Source organism: Mytilus trossulus, chromosome 14, assembly GCF_036588685.1.
Source record: "Mytilus trossulus isolate FHL-02 chromosome 14, PNRI_Mtr1.1.1.hap1, whole genome shotgun sequence".
NCBI classification, from domain to species: domain Eukaryota; kingdom Metazoa; phylum Mollusca; class Bivalvia; order Mytilida; family Mytilidae; genus Mytilus; species Mytilus trossulus.
In genome coordinates, this window is record NC_086386.1 from 23,262,610 (window position 1) to 23,287,780 (window position 25,171).

The 25,171-nt window shown below is 31.2% G+C and overlaps 2 protein-coding genes across 9 annotated transcripts in view; one reads left to right on the forward strand and one right to left on the reverse strand.

Moving 5' to 3' along the window:
- On the reverse strand, window positions 1–20,466 carry LOC134695818 (mothers against decapentaplegic homolog 1-like). Of its 6 annotated transcripts, none has more exons than XM_063557245.1 (6): window positions 20,413–20,466; window positions 8,286–8,709; window positions 4,418–4,618; window positions 3,624–3,755; window positions 2,098–2,322; window positions 1–1,155 (listed from the first exon to the last, which is right to left on the reverse strand). In XM_063557245.1, exons 2-6 carry the CDS (start codon window positions 8,698–8,700, stop codon window positions 755–757), a joined length of 1,374 nt encoding a protein of 457 aa, XP_063413315.1. In that variant the 5' UTR covers window positions 8,701–8,709; window positions 20,413–20,466; the 3' UTR covers window positions 1–754. The 6 variants fall into 6 exon arrangements, with proteins under 6 accessions (XP_063413315.1, XP_063413310.1, XP_063413309.1 ...); XM_063557240.1 differs by lacking the exon at window positions 20,413–20,466 and adding an exon at window positions 19,863–20,048; XM_063557239.1 differs by lacking the exon at window positions 20,413–20,466 and adding an exon at window positions 19,871–20,047.
- The window catches only part of LOC134695816 (glutathione S-transferase C-terminal domain-containing protein-like), a 13,061-nt gene continuing 8,112 nt past the window's right edge, over window positions 20,223–25,171 (forward strand). Inside the window, exons 1-3 of one of the 3 annotated variants that reach the window (XM_063557236.1) lie at window positions 20,223–20,342; window positions 21,843–22,228; window positions 24,630–24,665. In XM_063557236.1, coding sequence (XP_063413306.1) covers window positions 21,878–22,228; window positions 24,630–24,665 — 387 coding nt within the window. In that variant the 5' untranslated portion in view covers window positions 20,223–20,342; window positions 21,843–21,877. The other 2 variants (XM_063557238.1, XM_063557237.1) reach the window with 2 other exon arrangements.

The window sequence follows — 25,171 nt, forward strand, 5'->3', positions numbered from 1 at the left end:
AAAGAAGTTTTTATATAATTTAATTCATATATTTGAAGTAAATTGTTAAAATTTATGTAAGTAGAACAATTGATGTAAGTTCTCTGGGTTTCTTAATGACCTTTTTCTAAAGTTATTCAAAACATGCATAAACTCTAAATGTGTGAACCAATTTTCTTGCATGCGGTCATGTTTTAGAATCGGCCATTTCAGAATCTAAAGGACTATGGGTATTTTATTATTCATACCCCAAAAATGAAAATAATGTCACTACATTGGTCGAATTTCCATTGTTTAGGACGTTTTCAACCAATCACGACGTTTCGGTGTACACTTTTGAAAATATTACCCAGAATGCATTAGATTCTGAAACGATTAATTAATCAGTGATGATCATGTGTTGAAATGTCACCTTTATCAAAGCTTTTTCATCTGTCAAAGCAATGTCATCTCCTAGCAAGACTGAATTACAGGTAGGTTTAAATAGAATTTGCATTGATGACAGTTCGTATTAAAACTGGTTAACACACTAGTGTTTATGGTTGTAAAAATATACAAATATTTTGGTTACATCAAACTGCATGGTTTATTTTCAATTCAAAATTTAGGTTTAATTAAACATCCTTCACATATTAAAATGGTCTGGAATCATATAAGTTTTTTTACACAAAAATTTGACCAATTTCTTAACATTTCAATTAATACAATAATTCAATTTCTACTACCCTATTATGACCTTTGCACTTGAATGAGATTGCTAGTCACGTGACTTTTATTATGATACAGATGAGATTGGATTATGTGGTGAGCCCATTTGTGTAAGGACCTTATCTAACCATTGTAACGGTCCATTTAAATGAATTTCAATCCAACATGGAGTACTAGTAACATCCTGTCGGTGATACTCAGCGCCCCATCCTTTGACGAAGCTCATACGAATAGTACACATTTTAGTAAGTTCATATACAGCTTCAAAACCATGGTTAACTGACTGACTTAGAAGTGCTGCAAATTCTTGGTTGTTGAAGATTTTCAGACTACATCCCGGTGGAATTTTACACACGGTCGTAGGATGAAAACCGTGATGATAGTTACAGTTACGGCTCTGTACAAATATGCTGCTGTCACTTAAACATTCGGCAAAAACCTCACCGCCAACATAGTAAAGATGAACACCTAAAAACAAATAGAAAATAGTTTTTATTTTATAAGTAAAATAAATAGTTTTTTTTCTCTGTTATTTCCCTACTTAATTTCTGAAAACTTTTGATTCATTATCATTCCTGGATTTCATGTGTTTAGGTTATTATTTTCTTCAGGTTTTTATCTAAGTAAGATAAAACATTCAGGTAAGCATGAATAGTAAGATTAAACCCAGTTATATTTTTTATGTGACTTTCCCCAAGTCAAGAGCAAGTAAATCAATGGTTGTAATAGATTGCTGTTTTTCTATAACTAAGATCATACACCATGTACATTGTATTGCTATTTGGAAATCTGTGGGTTAACCCGGGAATCTACGCCACTTTAACTTTTGACGTCAAACAATGATCACTTTTCATTGTGGTGTCAGACTTTTTCTATTGTGACATCAAAATTTTGAAGGGAACCTTTGTGATGTTCAGTTATAGCTGACAAGTTCCTGTTTTACCTTTTGTCACGTCACAGTCTTTTATAGGCGACTATATAGGTACAAGTTTTGCTGTACTGTGACCTATAGTTGTGTGCATCAATATCATTTGGAAATTGCCTAATTGGTATCATACTTCATATTTTTATACTGCAATTCAACTTCGTACTTTATTTGGCCTTTTTAACTTCTTTTGATTCGAGCGTCACTGATGAGTCTTTTGTAGACCGACCGCTCGTCTGGCGTATAAACAAAATTTAGTCCTGATATCTATGATGAGTTTATTTATACCATGCTTTTAAAACAATTTTCCCCTTATTAAGCATATGTCATTTTATAAAACAACAGTTTATTTAATAATTAATACCAGTTAATTGTGGTGTCATACTTTTACATTTAATCTTCAAAATTTATTGAATATCATGGGGTAAATATTTGGTAATTGAATTATACCCATGGAAATACAACTGCTGTTAATAAGGGCATACCTTTACTTATATGACGTCTAGTATTTTCTATAGTTGAATTTCTGTTGACATTAGACAAAAGACCTAGACAGAATCTGTCTGCATTATTTGATGGGTCAGTGAATCCATCCACTACAATACTGGTCTGTGAAGCATGGAACGCCTCTCCTACTCTGTTGTTCAGTTCATAGTATACTATAGAGCACCAGTACTGGGGTTCCTGGTATGTCACAGGCTGTAAGTCAACTGAAATTATCAATTAATGTTAATTATAATCAAATGTATGTATAGTATACTATAGAGCACTAGTACTGGGGTTCCTGGTAAGTCACAGGCTGCAAGTCCACTGAAATTATCAATCAATTGTTACCAATTATAATGCAATATCCTTTGAAATGTTCATTTTGAATGACTGGATAACGTCACCATTTTACAATTGATGCTTTTAAAACATAGGTGCATGCGCAAACTACATGTATGAGACATTTTAAATGTATGTTAAAACGTTGTTTTCTGTCAGTTTCATTAGAAAGGGAGATAACAATATTGTATTTTCAGCTCTGACGTCGTCAATTGGTGATTTGATGGTAGCAAATACAAGTTTACTGGCTCTACTAAAGTGTTGTCAGTAAACTTCATTTGGGACAATCAAATCACCAATTGATGCAGTTGGAGCTTAAATCATAGTACAGTTATCTCCTAAATGTATGAAGTTTGCCAGAGAATCTGCTGTTTGGCACAGTACAAACTATAACAATTAGTTAAGTAACTTTTTAATTGTTACTGAGCTAGTGTTTTATGATATTGTATAATCACTTAATTCTGTGTATCTTCTCTGCATGTGTTCTGTAATTATAAATGTTGTCTACAAAGCAAAATTACAAAACTGAAAATCAAACTACCTTTCCGTGAACAAGACAAGACACTTTGTTATCTCAGTCCATTTGCAAGTCTGTATGAACCTTAAAATTTTTACATTAGAAATAAGTCATTAGTTTTCTGTGTATAGTTTTGTTTGATTTTTTCTTTTTTTTTGCCATGGCCTTCTTTTTACTTTTTCACTTATGAGTTTGTTAAATCCTCTCATATGTTTGGCCTCTATAAAGATCAGAGATAACAGCATTGTTTTAGCAATGTAAAGAAAAAGACATGAAACACAACATGTTAAATAATAAATCAAATTTTCGTATATTGTATGAACAAGAATGTTCTGATTTCCCCTTTTTCTTTTGATACACCTCATCACTATTTGGAATTTCTGTGATGGTTGAAGTTTTGATATCATACTTCTTCTCTCCATATAAGCAACCTTTATAAGGAACACCAAGGATTATCTCGAAGTAAAAGTACTATATACATATCAAAATATATGGTGTATATATATTATAAAAGTTAATATCCAACAATCACTTTTCCAATGAGACATCAAAATTTAACAGGAACCTTTGTGATGTCCAGTAATGGTGGAAAAATAGCCATAAGGTGTCATTATGAACACTAATAAAAGATAAAGATTGTAATTCCTTAATTTACAACAATATGTTTACCTCCTGATGGCATGGTATCCATTGGAGTAGGTGGTGGTCGTCGGGTACCATGTTGTAAGTTAACTGTTTGTTGACTATGTGGATTATGCGAGTTGTCATCGTGTGGTTGATAAGCAGGTGGAGGCGTGCCAGCTGTAAATTATATAATGAAATGTTTAATATTCATTTAGAAATGAAATGTAAAATATTCATTGAGAAATGTAATGTTAAAATATACATTGAAAAATGTAATGTTCATTTATATTCATTCAGAAAATGTAAGGTTAAAATATTCATTGAGAAATGTAAATGTTAAAATATTAATTGAGAAATGTAAGGTTAAAATATTCATTCAGAAATGTAAATGTTATAATATTCATTGATAAATGTAAGGTTAAAATATTTATTCAGAAATGTAAAGTGAAAATATTCATTGAGAAATGTAAATTTAAAATGTTCTTTCAGAAACGAAAAGAAAAGCTACTGGGATACTGTTAACCAACTAATTTTTATGAGTTTTGCAAATAGGAAAATGGTGTGATTATAAATAGTATTGTATCTTGATGTATCTTATATGTATAACATAGTGTGTCAAATGCAATTATCCCATATATTTTCATTTTGTACCATTTCTTTTAATCTATGTGCCAGACATTTATGCAGATTTTTGGTGACAATAAGCACATGTGTGCAAGTTTCATAATATTTGGTTGTTGCATAGTAAAGTTGGAGTGTGGAAGGGACAAATTCAGCATTTTCACAATAACTAAAAGGACATAACTCATGACAAAATCCAAATTTGGATGTCTGTATACCTGGTAAACCATATGGACTGCCTGGTCCAGAACTAGCAGGTGAATGTGGTCCCTGTTGTGACTGTTGGTGGAAGCCATTTGGATCAAAGCTGACGTTCTGTGGCATAGAAGGTTCTGGTGACTGTTGGAAAGGTGGTAAGGATGACTGTCCTGGACCGGATGGGTACTCGCTATACCTTGGGACTAACACTGGGGGTAGCACTGAAAATTGACAACAAAGATAACTGATTAAGCTCAGTTACACATTTTTGACCAAGGGTTTTTTTCCGCCATTATTTAACAATATTTATTTTGATGTTATTATACTATTAATCACTGTTTTTATCATACTTTCTGATACAGGGCAAATTTTTTTTGACAAACAAAATTATGCAAGGACAAGACCAACAGAAACCAAAGAACTCTGAACTATTTTGATTATCTGAGGTTGGAGTTATCCAAGGTTGTGAGTTACAAATGTTTTTCTGCTTTAATATTGTACCTTTCATTTTCAACCTTGTATGTTCAGGTGGAAGATGCATTTAACATTTCAATTTTGTTTCAAAATAAATTTACTAGTACATACTGGCCGATAACTTCATTATCAGATAATCTTCATAGATGCCAACCCCCTTTTGACACAATCAGTAACAAACTATCAAATTTTCCGTATTTTTGAAAAGTTTTCAGTAATCATTCATAAACGTGCATTTACCAATAAAAATTACTGACAAGTGGTTGCAAAGTGATGTGCACGAAATTTGTCGTTTAACATGTTGTCTGTGGTATGTATTCCATTCATTTATTGTTCAGATGTTCTTGACTAGTACATTTTCGTTTTGTCAAGGAGAAGTAGAGAAAGGTTACTTCATAAATGCAAGTTTGCCTCTTCAGAAGTCAGTTAGTTACTCAACAATAGGTTGATAACTCCCGAGAAACCGGAAGCATTACATTGGCGTTTTCTAAATATCAGACCAGGACGGAAAAGTAATGATAAAAATCCGTGTTTTACAAAATTGAACGGCGATGATTGGTAATCCGTAACTATTCGACTTTGACCGTTATAGCGTAGTTTTGATCGCAAAATCGGAAAAACTACGCAAAAATCGTAATGGTTGGCATCTATGAATCTTGTACATGGAAAAAATCTGTTCACTTACAATATAACTTTGCAACCAAATTATTAAAGCAATATTTAGATCAGATCTTTTAAAAGAATGTATGTATATATACATGTATGCTGCATGTATTTATTTCTGTACTCAATGATGCCTATGAAATAAAAAAAAACAAAAAAAATTATCATGTGGATTTTACATTTTACCTAATTGTTCAAATCTTATTTCACTTGCCAAGAATTTACATCAAACAGAAAGACCCATGTGTTTCTATATGAAAATTAACTTTCTGATCAATATTTTAATGCAATATTAAAGAATTTATCACAAACATATATCTGTTGTCATTCAAACCTTCAAAGGACGTGCTGTCAGTAAACAGAAACTATCAATTTACAACATGAACAACTTATTTTAGTTTTTAACGAAATTCCTAGCTCTAGGTTACAGTTAAAAGGCATTAATAACCGAGATCCAATATATGTCTTGAGGTATAATTTTTTTGTTGAAAATCTGCGATGGTACACGTGCATGGTATGTTAGTTTAATGAGTACAAGTTATATAACAATTTATAACACTATAATCTGCTAGCTTGAATTAATAAAAAAATAAATTACCCAATTCAAATCAATATTAATCCAATGTGTTATATCATCTTGATTAAAGATATTTAACAAAATCAGATAGACCTGTGGGGTATGCAGTTCACAAATATCTGTAGATCGTTTAGTTGTTGTGTTGAATATCATTTTAACATGTAAAGAAAGTTTCAGACCATTTGCCATGTTTGCAGTTCTTTGAAAATTTTACAGAACAATCAACATGATCAAAAGCATGTTAAATTACAGGAGCTTATTAATATTCATAATTAATATATATTCCATTTATTTTGGTCGATTACATTAAGGTTTAATAAGCTTTCCTTAATTGATATATTTATTTAGGGTTACGGGTAGTCAAAATCTTATCAAAAATGTAATTTGTATCAAGAGCGGATCAAATATTTGATGTTAGGGGTGCTGAAAATATCAGCTTTGGGGACCAAATATGGAACAAAAATAGCTGCAATTTTATCTTCAAATCGAAGATATCTGGTATAATGAGTGGGGCAGGTGAACATTTCAGGACCTTTCTGAATCCATGCCCATATTTTAACCCTTTCCTCCATGGAATTTGTTTTTTTAAAATACTTAATTCCCATAGGATTTTTTCAATATTTTTTTTTTATCAGGTTTCAAGTATAAATGCATTGAAAAAAACAAATATTTCATCAATGAAATTCTAGTCAGATATTCTCTTGAATATCCTTTTTATATTAGCTACAAATTTTATTAAGTCTAGATCTGATACAGATTTTTCGAAGGGAAGATGTTTTAATTGAGGCACTACACAGGCTTCAAAAGGTGTCATTATGGAGTAAAGGGGGTGGCGTCAAAAGGGGTCATTATGGAGAAAAGGGTTAAGATAAATTTTGCACTTAGCTCTGATACCATAATTTACTACATACATGTACATCATGTACTTGATCTAAAATATTTGTACTTAGTTTTTTTTAGATAAAAGTTATCTGAAAACAGCATCCCTGTCATAGAAATCTCCTGCCAAATTTTTCAGTTCTAAATACATCTGATGCACATGTGTGTATTGATTGTGCACCTATTTGTTTCTTCTAATATCTCTAATTAATCTGATACACCTTCCTAACACCTGACATATGCTATAAATTGATAACACACAGTTATTAATTACGAAAAATTTAATATCGCCTGATAGTATACACAAATTTTTAACCAAAATTTATAAATCAAATTAATATCTTACGGAATTAATACCTCTTAAAAGCAGGTGAAAAGTCACATGTACGATTGTGAATAATTTCAGCCTATTATGATTCATGTACGTATCAACTTTCAAGCATATCAGTACAACTACGTACATGCATGTCTGTAACAAATATTTCACATTTGTGGATAAAAAAAGACAGTTAAGTGCATCTGTACATGTATTGAAGTGTTAAAACATGTAATGATAAAACATATCTATAACAAAATGTCATGTTAAAACATCTCTTTAACTTTTAAGTTCATTCAAACTTGTAAGAACATATTTTTTAACATATGAACATGATGAAACAAAAAAAGCCATTTTTTATCAGGTTAAGGGCTAAAAAATTACATTTCAAGGATGTCCTAGGGGTAAATTAAGGCAACTGTTCGGTGTATACCAAGGCTTGGTGTTGAAGACCATACTTTGACCTATAATGGTTTACTTTAACAAATTGAACTTGGATCGAGTGTTGTATCATTGGCACTTATACCACATCTTCTTATATCCAACACCTGACAAAAGTTGATATTTTTCTTCAATATTCATACCATGAAGACTTTAGGGAATTGTAATCTTTGGTTGAGGATTTTGAAATTAAAAACTTTCTTCTTAGTTGGACTTGCAGACAAATATGTGGAATCCCTTTACCAAAAATATTATAATAATTACTTGACAAAAGTAAGTTCTTGAGAAACACTGGGAACCTGAATCACTCACCTGGCAAAAATATGTCATGTTGACATTAACTTTTACCTTATTCACATTCTATTTATTTTTCTTGGAACACATTTCATTTATATCAAATCAGTGTAATATTTGCATTTGCAAATGTCACGTTGACTATCATGTGCCCTTAATGAGAAAAATAAGTATTCTTCTATTCAAAGTCTACAGCATTTCTAAAGCTTTTGTAATAATTGACCTTTAAGAAATGACGTCTTACCTGGACTTTCTACACGTTTATAATGGTAAGGATTAATACACACTTCCTTCTGTTTAGCACTAAATGGAAAATCACAACATTCTAACGGCTTGAGTTCGTGATGGCTCTGTAGATCAGGCCATCGCCATACACGGCAGTATATAACATGTGGCAGTCCTTTTCTGTGAGATACTTGGAGTCTACCATCTAGAGAACGTGGAATAGTCACACATTTACTTGATTGTCCAGGGCAGCTTAAAGCTTTTTCTAGATCCTCTAGAGCCCCTTTCTTTTTCTTGAGTTTTTTTACAAGAGAGTCGACAGCTTTTTCTGCCCATTTTTCTTCTTCATCTCCTTGTTTCCATCCTAATAGTCTTTTTACAGCAGGACTTGTGAAGGAGAATAAACTATTTAGACTGGATATTGGGGAGGACATCCCTCAAATCTGAATTGATAAATGAAATATAGTATTTTAAAATTGGACAATAACATTACAAAATGTAGTTTTTAAGGTCTTAAGCCAAGGCCAAACAAAATGTCCACTTCTATTCAATATTTTCAATTTAAAGACTGGCATAAATGCAATACCCATAATAAAACTGTGTGGCATACAAGTAGATTCATAACGTAATATATACTTAAAATACATACATTGTATTTCTAATGTCTTTGGGAACAAAGGCCCTACAAAATGTCCATTTCAATTCATTTCCATTTAAAAGACGTTCATAGTTAATGCAATAAACATAAACAAACTGAGTGGCATACATGCAGATTCATAACAAAATATACTTTTAAAATTTACATACATTGTGATTTTTGACATAAGCAGATGAGTCAAAATTTTTCTCATTTTCATCTAACTACATACATGTATATATACTAATTTTAATAATATAAGATGTCACAGATATTATCATGAGTGATGCAGCAACCCAAAAACATTAAACATCGAAAGTAATCTTCAAATAGCGTATTCAACAGAAGTTGAATATCTAAACAAAATGTCAACCTTACCTTGTTAAAAATAGGAAAAAATATTTATCGAAACAGAAACACACCAAACAACAATATTCTATTGCAGTTTCTTTTGTCAATCCCTTCACTTAGTATGCTGAACACATCTTAGTATTACTGAGAAAAGTGTACATTGTGAAATGTTATACTGCAGTTCAAAGTCAGGGGGCACCTGTTGTGTAGTACATCAAAACATTCAGGTGTACATTACATGATGTATGTTACAGGTGCACAACTATTATTAAACAGAACTTGACCTAAACATTACTTCATCTACAGGATATTGTAATTGAAACATTTAATCACACCACTTCTCACTTTCAGGCTTTAACAATTCAATATTTAAACTTCACAATTTTAAAACTTGATTTCTCGGAGGGGTTTCTATTTTTAAAGGGGCGAGGTGGAATTAAAAAAATCATTAATCATTTAGGGGGGGTGTGGTGTGGTGGTTTAAAAAATAATCTTGAATCGTGTAAAAATACATAAACTGAGATGTAACATTGCATTTGAATCTTTTCTCAAGTACATTAGTGTGGCAGGATCACAATAACATTCAATTATAATTGTTTAAGACTAAACATTAATTAGACTTCTGTTCAAGCTATGAAAAAATTTGTAAGGGTTCCGCAGAACCCAGTGTCTCGCCTACTTTTGCTGTAAATCGCAGGCTCAACAAAAATCAGGAAAAAAATCAATAAAATTATTTCTCTTGATACTATCTTGATTGTAAGAAGCTTCTGTCAAAGTTTGGTATAAAATCCAGGATAGTTTTTGAATGTTATAAATGTTTTGAAAACTTTAACTGCAGACTGTATGTAATGTTAATTGGAAGAAAATTTAAGTCCATTCAAAAGTAAAATACGGAAAAAATGGAGTTATTTTTTTACAAAATTTACTTCTGAATACTATCTTATGATCATTAATAAGCTTCTGTCCAAGTTTGGTACAAACCCAGGATAGTTTAAGAAAGGTATTAAAATTTTTAAAATTTTAACCACAGAGTGAATGTAATGTTTCCCCACAGAAAAACTAAGTCCATTTAAAAGTAAAATGTGGAAAAAAATGGAATTTAATTTTTACAAAATTTACTTCTGAATACTATCTTATGATCATGAACAAGCTTCTGTCCAAGTTTGGTACAAACCCAGGATAGTTTAAGAAAGTTATTAAAATTTTAAAAACTTTAACCACAGAGTGAATGTAATGTTTCCCTGCAGAAAAACTAAGTCCATTTAAATGTAAAATAGGAAAAAAATGGAATTTTATTTTTACAAAATTTACTGCTGGATACAATCTTATGATCATAAACAAGCTTCTGTCCAAGTTTGGTAGAAATCCAGTATAGTTTAAGAAAGTTATTAAAATTTCAAAAACTTTAACCATAGAGTGAATATTTGTGGACGCCGCCGCCGACGATGGAATGTAGGATCGCTTAGTCTCGCTTTTTCGACAAAAGTCGAAGGCTCGACAAAAAGAAGACCCTAAGAAAAGCAGTTTGCTTAACCTCAAATATTGCAGCCATCAGGCCATGACTTGTTAAATTGTTTTCAGGCTTGTAAAATTCTTCTTTACAAGCCAACAGAAAACCAACTAAAATTTTCAAATATTGAGCATCATCCTTGTGGACTGAAAAGTTTATTGCAAAGTCTGGGAAGTTTATATTATCTGCAAGATATCAGTTTTTCTTTTAATCCCCCACCCAGAAACACAAATACTACAAGAGACTATTAAAGTTGAGATTCAGATTATAGCCAGACTATCAGAGAGTCATGACCCCAAACAACCCACCACAGAGTCATCCTGGCTATAGACCTGTATATTATGGCACATTATTCCTAAGCTTGAAATAAAACATTAGACTTGTAATAACTCTGGTTAATGGTAAATGCACAAAAGACTATCTGTACTCTAGCACAACATGACCCTATAGTTGACAATTTTATTAGTGTTTTACATCAGTGTCACAAATCTGACAAAACTTTCTATATTTAAAACCAACTAGGTCAACAAAACTGTTAACAGACAAATGACATAATATGAGGCCTAAAAAACAATACAAGTTTAACTAATAACTATATGCACTTACAAATTATTAATATTTCTATAAAAGTTTTAAATTTTAAGTAAACAAATTAAATTAAAAAGAATATGTTTTAATACAAAATTTAAACTTGTCACCTTCATATGAGAAATAAAACTTTTAATACTTTCCATAGAGAAGACTATGTTGTTCTTTAATAAATATATAATTAAAAAGATTGAAAACAAAAATGAGCTATTTTCAAACTTAAAAAAAAAATTCGCTGTAGACGGGGAGACATAAATATTCATGAATATGATGAATAAATTTATATAATCAGGATAATATATAAACATGTACATTTTTATATGAAAACAATGAAAATTTACCTATATATACAATACTTACATAAATATTATACACTTTAATAAACAACTTAAGTCAGCTTACTTTTAGTGAAAATAATCCATAGAATTAACAAACAAATATAATTCTACATAATATAAATCAGTCAGCAATGAAAGTAACTACTCACGGAAAGATAAAATCCCTTTGGTGTGTGGTTTCCCTTCAGGGTAATAACACATAAATAAAATATCATGTTTAAAATTTTATTGCCTTCTGCTGACTGTACTATTACACAATAAAAGCGGAAAAAACAATTTACATGCAAGACAGAAAATTTATGTTACGTTTGTTATCTATACAGGTATTCAAGAATTGAGACGAACCTTATTTAATTGCCACTCTACCTTTACCATGAAAATGGGGATGACATAATAAATTTACCAACAATCAAGAAAGTCTTTACACTGATAAAATTTTGATAGATTATTTCACTGTTGAACAAACATATAATGTTCAAGTCAATTAGTACCTATAAGTCTAGACACAGGGGCTCACTATAAACTTTTATGAGATTAAAGGGAAGAAGCTGCCTTATAGAGATAAAAATATCATAATTTTCATATAAAATTTTTAAATCAATTTGAAAAGATTTTTTTATCGAAAAATATTGGTTTATTGCTTTTAGTTACAGAATATTGACTGTTATTGACTGCACTTTTTAATCCTTATTTTACATGTTCTGTGGTTAATGCACCAGAGTAAAAACTTACTCAACCATGATTTGACAAATTTCGTGACAATGTTTATAAACTTTCAGGTCATACAGTACTTCATATATTAGGACAATTAACAGAGTGCAATTGATGATTATAAATATTGGGGACAAAAAAAAATCAACATGGTTGAAATTTCGAACAAATAAAATAGGTATTAAATAATAAATGTCCGCCCATGATTTTTTATTGTTTACCACAACTTTGGAAAACAATTTTGATTTATTCATTATAAACAAATCTATATATAAAACATCAATACAAAGACTTTTTGTAACTGTGTCTACTTGGACCTTGATAAATCACATCTAGTTTGTTGATGAAAGCAAATTACATTGTACTTAGTGTTTGCACTTATTGCTGATAATTGTATTTACAGCAAATACTTTCTTAAATGGTGCTTTTGTATACATGTATTTATTTATGAAATAACAGCCATGACAGCTGTTTAATCGGAGTTTTATATATCTATTTGTGATTTTAATTGCACTTAAAATATATGGTCCTGGGGTTCCATGGATTTTCTTGGTAAATATTTAGGTTACTTATTTATCATTCCTAGGGATTTCGCAGAAAATTTTCTAAATTTTTGAGCAATTGTTTTTTGAAAATCTCCAGTCTGTTAGGTGTACCGTAAATAATGCAGCTTGATACAACCGCAGAGGTCGAACCATAATTCCTGAACAGAAACAGATGCGCTGCAGAGTGCAGCTTACTACAACCGCAGAGGTCAACTCTGAACAGTTAAGGCAAGTATGGACACAACATTTCAGCTTGATAAAGCTCTGAATTTGGATTATGATTAAAAAGTTGACACAACATAGGTTTCTGACACAGAATGAATGTGGTCTAAGAACTTAAACTTAAAAATTTTAAATTTGACATTTACCTATTATGGTCCAATATCCAATATCTAAATACATGGTTAGATTCAGGATATCATAGAACTCCAAGAATTCAATTTTTGATGAAATCAAATAATGTTCAATTTTAGACCCTTAAGACCTTATCGATCAATGTGGACCAATTTGATAACCAGGCCCAAATATTAAAATCTAAATACATGGTTATACATGTATTCAGCATATTGAAGAAACATTTTTTGTTGAAATCAAACAAAATATAATTTTGGACCCTGATTTCGACCAACTTGAAAACTGGGCCCATAATCAACCAGATGCTCCGCAGGGCGTAGCTTTATACGACCGCAGAGGTTGAACCCTGAACGGTTGGGGCAAGTATGGACACAACATTCAAGCTGGATTCCGCTCTAAATTTGGATTGTGATTAAATAGTTGACACAGCATAGGTTTCTGACACAGAATGAATGTATTCAAATGAACTTAAATTTTTTGTTTTCTCTTAGAGCAATTCACTATGCTGTTGAATATTAATCCTCTCAAAAAAATGTTTGAAGAAATTTTCTTTTTATTTATGAAATTTCAAATGAGAAAAATTTAACCCAATTTTTTATTCACATCCCCCTTTCCCTTATTCCAAAACTAATTTCAATTAAAATATTCTAATGGAGTTTGCAACAATTACTACTCATTTAAATACATCATAAAATATAAAGATGTAAATAAACTGCTTGTTATCACTGAATGGTAAAGATTATTTAAATTTATCAGTTGGTAGTAAAAAGTGAATATACATTGTATATTGTATATAACAAAGATTTAAGTTGATTCTGGACAAAGAAAGATAACTCCAATTAAAAAAAATTCTTGCAGATATTTCTTGCTTACTATACTGGACAAAGAAAGATAACTCTTAATTAAAAAAAAATTGGCTATTTCACAATATTGTGAAATTAGATATTTCTTGCCATTGCACAATACTGTGCAATTGAAAAGACTTGCTATTGCACAATACTTAATATAATAATTTTAGATCCTGATTTGGACCAACTTGAAAACTGGGCCCATAATCAAAAATCTAAGTACATGTTTAGATTCAGCATATCAAAGAGGCCCAAGAATTTAATTTTTGTTAAAATCAAACTTAGTTTAATTTTGGACCCTTTGCACTTTAATTTAGACCAATTTTAAAACTGGACCAAAAATTAAGAATCTACATACACAGTTAGATTTGGCATATCAAAGAATCCCAATTATTCAATTTTTGATGAAATCAAACAATGTTTAATTTTGGACCCCAATTTGGGCCAACTTGAAAACTGGGCCAATAATCAAAAATCTAAGTACATTTTTAGATTCAGCATATCAAAGAACCCCAAGGTTTCAATTTTTGTTAAAATCAAACTAAGTTTAATTTTGGACCCTTTGGACCTTAATGTAGACCAATTTGAAAACGGGACCAAAAATTAAGAATCTACATACACAGCTAGATTTGGCATATTAAAGAACCCCAATTATTCAATTTTGATGAAATCAAACAAAGTTTAATTTTGGACCCTTTGGGCCCCTTTTTCCTTAACTGTTGGGACCAAAACTCCCAAAATCAATACCAACCTTCCTTTTATAGTCATAAACCTTGTGTTTAAATTTCATAGATTTCTATTTACTTATACTAACACTATGGTGCGAAAACCAAGAAAAATGCTTATTTGGGTCCCTTTTTGGCCCCTAATTCCTAAACTGTTGGGACCAAAACTCCCAAAATAAATCACAACCTTCCTTTTGTGGTCATAAACATTGTGTTTAAATTTCATTGATTTCTATTAACTTTAACTAAAGTTATTGTGCGAAAACCAAGAATAATGCTTATTTGGGCCCTTTTTTGGCCCCTAATTCCTAAACTGTTGAAACCAAAACTCCCAAAATCAATCCCAACCTTTCTTTTGTGGTCATAAACCTTGTGTCAAAATTTCATAGATTTCTATTAACTTAAACTAAAGTTATAGTGCGAAAACCAAGAAAATGCTTATTTGGGCCCTTTTCGGCCCCTAATTCCTAAAATGTTGGAACCAATACTCCCAAAAACAATACCAGCCTTCCTTTTATGGTCATAAACCTTGTGTTAAAATTTCATAGATTTCTATTCACTTTTACTAAAGTTAGAGTGCGAAAACTAAAAGTATTCGGACGACGACGACGCCAACGTGATAGCAATATACGACGAAAATTTTTTCAAAATTTGCGGTCGTATAAAAATCAAAGTACATGTTAAGATTCAGCATATAAATAAAATCCAAGAATCCATTTTTGGTTAAAATCAAACTAATTTTAATTTTGGACCCTTTGAACCTTAATGTAAAACAATTTGAATTAACAGGACCAAAAATTAAGAATCTAAATACACGGTTAGATTTGGCATAATAAAGAACCCCAATAATTCATCTTTTGATGAAATTAAACAAAGTTTAAAGGACCAAAAATTAAGAATTTAAATACACGGTTAGATTGGGCATAATAAAGAACCCCAATAATTCATCTTTTGATGAAATTAAACAAAGTTTAATTTTGGATCCTTTTGGCCCCAAATTCCTAAACTGTCACTGTTGGGACCAAAACTCCCAAAATCAATCCCAACCTTCCTTTTGTGGTCATAAACCGTGTGTTAAAATTTCATAGATTTCTATTTACTTATACTAAAGTTATAGTGCGAAAACCAAATGTATTTGGACGACGATGTCGTCTCCGCCGCCAGCGTCATACCAATACATGACCAATTTTTTTTTAATTTTTGCGGCAAGGTTGGGCGGTAAATACCACCCCCGGTATTTACCAGTGGTATTTACCGGTATTTACCGCCCCGGACAATACTCCCCAAGTGGTCAATACTGGCAAATACTGGTCAATTGAAATTTTCATGGTTGTTTCTACTATTGATTGAAGTAAAATCTTGATCAAAAGACAAATATAATGTGTCAGCTTATAAAATTAATGAATTTGATATGTTTTATTCATTTATAACACTTATTCTTACTGATTTAAAATTTAGTTTTTAAGAATTTACAAATTTTATATTTTATTTCAACATGTTTTTATCAATATATTTTTATTCAAAATGTATGATTTTACAGGTAATTAAAATTAAAGGTAAATAAAACTACAGGTAAATGAAGTTACATGGGTCTTTTTACCTATCACCTGGCATTGCTAGGTGTGAAAATTTAATTACTAAAACAACAGCCTCCAATGAAAGTAATAAAATTGATATATGAAGACTCCCTTGAACAATAAATTATTTCCTGTCTATAGCTATTTAACTGTGAGATTAAAACCTTCTTCATGCTGCATGGGAATGGAAATTTAAAGCAGGGACAAATTTTTTTTATCTTTTGTATATTATGTACACATTTATCAATGTAGATCCCTTTTTGAATTTACTATAGAATTAGAAATGAAAGCATTAAAAATGATTTGAACACTTTCTTTATAAATTAATTATTAATTGTAATTATAATTAATTGACCAAGTAAATAGTATTTTTTATAGTAATGACCACTCAAAATTCCAATCGACCAGTATTTGCCGGTATTTCCCAGTATTTGCCGGTATTTCCCAGTATTTGCCAGTATTTCCCGGTAAATACCGGTATTTACCACTGGCATGGTCAATACTAGTATTGACCACTTTTTTGCCAACCTTGTTTTGCGGTCGTATAAAAAGCAAAAATCACCATTATTGAACTTGACCTCATCTTTAATTTGTCATCAGTAACAACATATTTAAATTTAAAAAGCTTTGGTTGAACAGTTCATGAGTTAATACACTGACACGACTGGAAACACCATTTTTCAATCTTTCAAGAACCCTGAACAGTAAAAATCAAAATTGTTATAATTGAATTTAACTTCCATTTTGTCAACAGTAACAACATCTTAAAATTTTAAAAGCCTTAGTTGAACAGTTCATGAGTAATTGCACGGACACGACTGGAAACACCATTTTCAATATTTCAAGAACCATAACTCCTGAAGGGTAAAAGTCAATAGTCAATAGTCTTGAGTGAACTTGACCTCTAGTTGTCATCAGTAACAACATCTTAAAATTTTAAAAGCTTTGGTTGAACAGTTCATAAGTAAATGCATGGACACCACTAAAAACACAATTTTTTAATCTTTTAAGAACCATAACTCCTGAAAAACATTTGGCTGCCACCCACCTGGCCGCACAACCTACAGCCTGCCATACATCTCCAAATAAATAACTGACATTTTTGTAACAAAAATCGGGTTGAAATTTAAGTACAGGTTCAGATTCAGCATTTCAAAGAACCCCAATAATTCATTTTTTTTAGAAATCAAACAAAGTATAATTTTGGTCCCTAATTCCTATATTGTTGGGAACAAAACTCCCAAAATCAATTTCAACCTTTCTTTTGTGGTCATAAACCTTGTATTTAAACTTTATATATTTCTATTTATACTATTTATAACTTATACTAAAGTCATTGTGAAAAAAAAAGAAGCTTATTTGGGCCCTTAAACTTAAACTGTTAGGACCAAAGCTCCATAAAATGAAAATCAGAGGCGGATTTAGGAAAAAAATTTGGTTGCTTATATAGGGAAACACTGAAGTGTGACTGGAGCGAGCCCCCCACTTATGAAAATTTCTGGATCTGCCGTTGAATATAAGATCATAGCTGGACATATATCAGTCTTCACGCTGAACTGCCAAATCTAAAGGCCCGCAGCTCAATTTTTGAAAATTTTTAGTTACATTCTGTTGGTCTGTAGGTCTGATTTTTACAGACCCGAGTGCAATTTTACCAGCCTGGGCTGCCAGGGCTGCCACTAGTCGTGAAGACTGCATATATAAATATTATATTGGAATCACGTCTTCCGAAGACATTTGGTTATAAGTAAATAGAAATACTCAATTGACTCTTATCCGTAGATTGTACAAATATTTCAATGGCGGACGAGGAAAATTTACAAAAATAAACAATGTTTGGCGTGCAATTTGGAAAGGAATATAAAGCAATAAATGAATAACACATTTACTGCAGGGTCTTTGTAAAGTGAGAAATAAAATGCTTCAATGAATGCAGCATTTGGGTAAATTTGGACATATATTCAAGCTTAATACTGTCCGAATTTAGATTGTGATCTAAAATATATATATAAATTTTGACATAATTTAAGTTTCTGACACAAAACAAATGTCAAGATCTTTCAAATCTATATACATATATTGATAGCTTGTTGTTCTGTGTGAGCCAAGGCTCCATGTTGAAGGCCATACATTGACCTATAATGGTTTACATTTTTTTAAAATTGTTATTTGAATGGAGAGTTGCCTCATTGGCACTCACACCACATCTTCCTATATCTATATAAGATCATATAAGGAGCAGCATCAATCTTTAAAATGAATTATTTAAGATTATTTTAATATACTCCAGTTCTGATTGTGAATTTGTGACCAGGTTTGTCCCGAAGTTTCAAGAAGAATGGTGTAAACGTTAATAGACATTTACAACTATATATGATGGATACATGTGATGAGAATAGCTCACTTGGCCCTTTATGCCAGATGAGCTTAAAAAGTACATCATACTTTTTAGTACTGAAATTCTAAACTAAAAACATTCTATTTGACAGATACAGTACATGCACTTCAAGTAAATATTTCATTGTTAATACACATTATTTTTCTTTAACCACCACAAAGGTTCCAGTAAAATTTTGATGCCACAAAGTCAATAGAAAACGTATGGCACCACAACATACATGTACATTAAGTCATGTAAGTAAGCGATTATTGTATGAATTTACAGCCACGACAGCTTTTGCAATAATCAATTAAAACTTATATGACTTAAGTGACATTGTGGCAGATTCTTGGGTCAAGTGCTACAAAACAGGGATAAGGTCTATAATGGGTTTTGGCTTTACATAGTTTTATTTGATGTAATTTATTGAAAAAAAATTTTGTTTGTTTTTTAAGTAGTTCTTCAACAAGATCACATTTTATATAGAATATTTATTTAGATCACAAGAGACACATAAAGTACATCATTTATGGAAATTACATGAGGTATTTCAAGGTGTCAACTCATCTTACCAACAAAAAAGAAATCCATATATATTTCTTTTACTAAATGCTTAATTAAAATTTGTGCATCTGTCATTCACTTTCAGTATTGTTCCAGACCTTTCTTATGATTCTCTTATGCATCTTCATTTTTAATGCATATCACATATTAAACAATACAAACCAAAATGTGTATTGAAATAAGTGTTAGATTGAAACATGGCCTGGTAAAAAAGATAGCAAACATTGAAACAATAAACAAAAGTTGCTTATTTTTGGAAAGTGAAGAACTTGTCTAACATTCATCTGACGTCTAATGAACAAGAAACACTAACATGTGAACAGAATCTCTTGAAGATGTTATCGTAACAACTCTATAAAGTTTGTTTAAATTATTATTTCAATACAAATGAAATTTTACTTATTTTGGACAACGTGTGGAGCTATAGACAAACTGTGTTGACACATTCACAAACGTTAAGATAATTACATTTCTACCTTTTGATGTGTTCGCTGTCCAGCCAATCAACAATTAACGCCTTCAGTTAATTATTGGTCATTAATTAATCGATCAATTTGGAAGTGTGTTGAGATAATTGCATACAAATTTCCACTGTACTGTGTATGGCGACAGAATGACTGAGAGCCGAATCACTCAAATACAATCCTATGAATTAATGCTCATCCGGAAGTAACATCTCATTTCCCGTAATTTTAAGAAAACAAAAATTTTGATATTACGTTAAATATGTGTCATTAAGTTTTATCTTAACATACCATCAACAAAAAATATACCAAACTTGACTTTAATTCAAAACTTTCAACGGGAAAGATACTTTGACTGCCGAACTCATTTTCAGGCGGATAATTTCTAAATAAGATTTGTGAATAGGGGGCACTGGCGACAGGTTGACGGCTTCTAATAAATTCAATCCAGTGCCGATAAAATGCACCTATAGCACTGTAGTAGGTCAGAAAAATACAACGCCAATAGTAGAAAATAAAATTTAGTTCATGAGTATTCTCACTGACAAATATACCTGTTTCTGTTTGTAGTAAGTTCACAGTTGCTTCCCGTGTTTTGTTCTTACCTCCCCTTTCAGGGATTCCCCTTTTTAAAAGATAAACAAAGATTTGCACGTGGTTTTGTGACAGACAAAATAAGGTATAATAAAATTTTGAACCAATAGGTCGTCGCATTATCATGGTATCCCTATATTACATTTGAATACCTTATATCGGATGTAAAAAAAAAAATCGATAATGGCATCCAACTGTCCAAGATCTGTAAAAGCTATTTCTATTCCGAAATAGGTTCCTCTTCATGGTCCATTAGCTCCTAACTATAATTTAAGTACCTTATAATTTTTTTTAAATTATCTTAAATTTGATCTGAAAGATTTGATAAAAGGTTTTAAAATGTTGCATTGGGTGCAGGTTAGGGACTTTCTGAAAGGGGCACATTTTTACAGTATAAATAGTCCAAACAATTATGACGTCTTGAAAGGCTATTATAATTTTTTTCTTTGACGCCTTACTTCGCGTCAAAGAAAAAAATTATAATAGCCTTTCAAGACGTCATAATTATTAGGACTACAGTATAAACAAAAATGTAAGAGGCTGAGCTTATTAAATTATTGAGGAATAACGGTAAAAACATCAATTGAGGTTAACAGTAATTTTTAATGCATGCCTTTAAAAAGTATACTTTGTATAAGACAATAAAAAAAAATTGGCTGATTTTGACAATTTTTTTCTCAAAAATAATGGTATTGATATAAAAACTTGAAAACTCTGTCGAATCACTAGATTTATATAAGGATTTTTTGTTAAATTTTAACAAATTTGAAGCTACATTTTAATTTGACCATTTGACGCATACGGTAAAGTCATTACCACCCTTTTAAATCATTTGTTATGTATGAACAATCCATTTGTCCTAGCTTATTGTCATTAATAATTATAAGAATAGAATATATATAATAGAATATTTTTATTTTCCAAATTACAGGGCTCATGAAGGGCATAAAATCAGTTACATTAATACAATTGAATGATATAATTGGTAATTACTACAATAAACATCACATTGAACATGTGAATGTACATTTAGTGTATTAGCATTGGTCAGAATCAAATCCAACAACAGTATACATTGTGAATAAAAGACTAAAAGTACATTATATTCATAATTTCTGTGTCATTTGGTCTCTGGTGGAGAGTTGTCTCATTGACAATCATATATACAACATCTTCTTTTTTTTTATTTATTCACAAATTATCTACTAGACTTGGTGTCAATATTTATACCTGATCTCCTTTATTTAAAACAGTGTCCCAAACATGTATAACAGCCCATTTTTTCGAGAAAAAAAATTATAAATTTATTCATAATATGATAATTAATACATTGTTATATAATGGATTGAGTTCATTTAACATGGGTAATAAGTTCTCTTTTATATTGCAGATTTTGACTGAAGATAAGAATGTACTAGATATATTATGGCTTCTAACATAATATATCTCGAAGGGAAAGCAATTGATGATGAAACAATTTTAGTTCCATTGTCATCTGCAGCCCTTCTGTTTGTTGTTCAATACTGCAGTCCTGAATCCTTTAGTTTAAAATTTACAAGGACAAAGTTGGATGAGGCTAAATGTTTTAAGATCAGTCGTGATACCATAGATAAGACAGAGTATGAGTTTGATGTCAATGATGAACAAGACTGCTTGCTTCCAGTTATACGACAGACAGATGATATATGGGTCAGATCAGGGTTGTGTGGAACCATCAGATACATTGTGTCGCAGGCACATAATGACAGACCGCAAGAGCATCTAGACGATCTTTTGGTATGGGTTATTCACACATGTAGCTTTAAATTCTCTTTCTTGTCCATGAAAATTCATCATTAGAATTATAATGACAAAATCTTTTATTAAAAACTTTGTCTGTTTTTAATCTGTATTAAAAAATTTAATCCATTTTTGAAAGTTTGAATATTTTTTTTTTCTATCCCAAATATTATAAATTAGATCTTAATTCAATATCATAAAATAACTTTTGGTTATTTTTGGACTTGTATCATGAAATGTGTTTATGATCTTGTAATTTTAGTTGTTTTCTTTCTTAACCCTTACCATGCAGTGACCGTCATATGACGGGCTTACCCTAATAACCGTTATTTGGCTCCAATGGCATTCCATACTTTTAGAAATCCAATTTATGATACTATTTTAAAAGTCATGCATGTTCCCTCAACCTGAGACTATCCATATTCACGTTTCTCATGTATACACGTAAGTAGAATTTTGAGCACAAATACGGACTTGGAAAATTGAAATTGGCTGAAACTCGTTTTTTTGGGGGGGTGGGCTTCACATCTGTATCTAACACAAGTTCAGAGGCATAAAACTTGCAAAATTAGTGCAAACCCACGGCCATATAACTACTGATCATTATTATTATTGAAATACGCATAGGAAACAACTACTTCGGTTTTGGGTCCATTCAAAGTCAAAAATCGGCAAAAACGTGAAATTCAGTATTTTTGGTCCAAATGACCTTCTGTAGACTGATGAACCAAGATCAGATTCACTCCGACCTAACAACTGTTGGGGTCAATTTGTTAACTAGGGTCCACTCTACATGCAGGATACACCTGGATACCTTTACCAGCATCCCTGGGTCTTCTGGGTCAAGAGAAAGGATGAAAAATCGGCAAAATTGACGCTTATTGCACCTGATGACCCACTTTAGGGCGAATTCCTGCCCACCCACGGCCGCCTCCTCGCCCCGACCACCCCACCCTGTGATCACCTATATTAGATTTAAAGGAAGCAATATGCTACAGCAACAGGGCTAAGCTCATTTGCATATAATTTGCATATTTTTGATAATAAACGAGAATTAGACATTTTCTGAAAACAATTCTGCATGGTAAGGGTTAAATAAATTCAACTTTGGATATTATTTTATTAGCTATAATAGAACTTTATAATCCTTTTTTTTTTAATTCTGCAAAAAGATAGTTTATAAGTTTACCTAATAATTACATGCTATATATTAGAATATGAATTTTATTTAAGCTGAGCTATGAAATTATTCATATAATGCTTTAACATTTCAAGTAGAATAAGCCAATTATAATTCTGTAAGTTTTCCACTGAGAGCCAATTTTTCGACACATGGTATGAATTGATAAGTACATCCTGTCATTGTTATATAGTTACATTGTAATTTAATTAGAAAAAAGGTGATTCATATAAGTAAATCCACTTTGGATAAGCTTTCAAAAGTGATTATATTTCTCGATAAGTCTTTTTCAAGGATCTGATTTTAATGATTTGACCATACTAGATGTAAACAATGTAAATATTATGCATACCTTTTTGATAATACTTGAAGATACTAATGTACTACTTTTTATTTATTTACGTTCTAACTTATTGAAATGATAAAATATATTAGTTTCCCAGGGGCGGATCCAGCCATTTAAAAAAAAGGGGGGTCCCAATTCAGGACGAAAAGTGGCGGGTGGGGGGGTTTTCAACTATATGTCCCCATTCAAATGCATTGATCATCCAAAAAAAAGGGGGTGTTCCAACCCCTGGAACCCTCCCCTTGGATCCACTACTGTTTCCTATGTTGATACATCGTAGCTCTCCAATTGCTTTTGTTCATAATTTGTTCATGAAGGAACTTAATTGGATGATTTCAACTTTGAAGTTCAATGATTTTTATCATAATATATAAAAAAACAACACTCATGAATCCAAAGTTCTGAATCATTTGTTGATTATGACACTGTGCAGTCATAATTCTATGTTTCCGAATCTAAAACATGTTGGGTGATATGCTCGATAGCATACACCAAAACATTTTGATCGATAATGAAAAGGCAAATTGTGAACTTTTTATATCTTTAGAATATTTTTGGCTTAAAATTTGAAAGTTGATCCTTAAGAAAACATGAATTAACAAACATAACTTTTGTTTCGCTTTTGACCTTATGCAACGTCACTGGTCCAAGTGTACCGTCAATGTCATATACTTTTTAAAAATATAATTTGCTTTAAAAATGCATTAATATAAAAAGTTATTATTATTAAAAAGTTGGAACTAATTAACTTCTATTTGCATTATTCGATTTGTTTTTGCTATATTATTACTGTTTTGGGGGGCCTCTTTGATTTTATTGCAGAACAAAATGTATTCCATTAGCAATAGAATGTTTTTGATTTTGGTTTTCAGGGATTCAGAGGGGGCTGTTTGAAAGCTTGTGCTGAGGTGAGTTTCAATCCTTGTTACACTATACTATATAACATGTATAACAGAATCTTAAGTAAATAGTTATCAAAGGTACATGTACCAGGATTATAATTTAGTACGCCAGACATGTATTTTGTCTACATAAGACTCATCAGTGACGCTCAAATCAAAATATCTATAAAGCAAAACATGTGCAAAGTTGAAGAGCATTGAGGATCCAAAATTCAAAAAAGGTAAAAGGCTAAGGTAATCTATACCTGGGATAAGAAAATCATTAGTTTTTTGAAAATTTAAAGTTTTGTAAACAGGAAATTTATAAAAATGACCTCATTATTGATATTCATGTCACACAGAAGTGTTGACTACTGGGCTAGTGATACCCTCGTGGATGAAACTTCCACCAGCAGTGGCATCGAAATTTTCCCCAAAAATTGAGCTCCAGCCCAGTATAGATTTAAAAGTTTACCCTGAAGACTGCACATTAATGTAGTGATTATACAATAGCTTACTGAGTAGTATGTTAC

What these genes read in the sequence shown, in the direction of transcription:
- LOC134695818 (XM_063557245.1), bottom strand. Translation starts at nt 8,700, where the DNA reads ATGTCCTCCCCAATATCCAGTCTAAATAGTTTATTCTCCTTCACAAGT. An exon ending in CAGTCCATATGGTTTACCAG is followed by an intron (nt 3,756 to 4,417) that starts GTATACAGACAT and finishes TATAATTTACAG; the next exon opens with CTGGCACGCCTCCACCTGCT. An exon ending in TAGACGTCATATAAGTAAAG is followed by an intron (nt 1,156 to 2,097) that starts GTATGCCCTTAT and finishes ATTTGTTTTTAG; the next exon opens with GTGTTCATCTTTACTATGTT.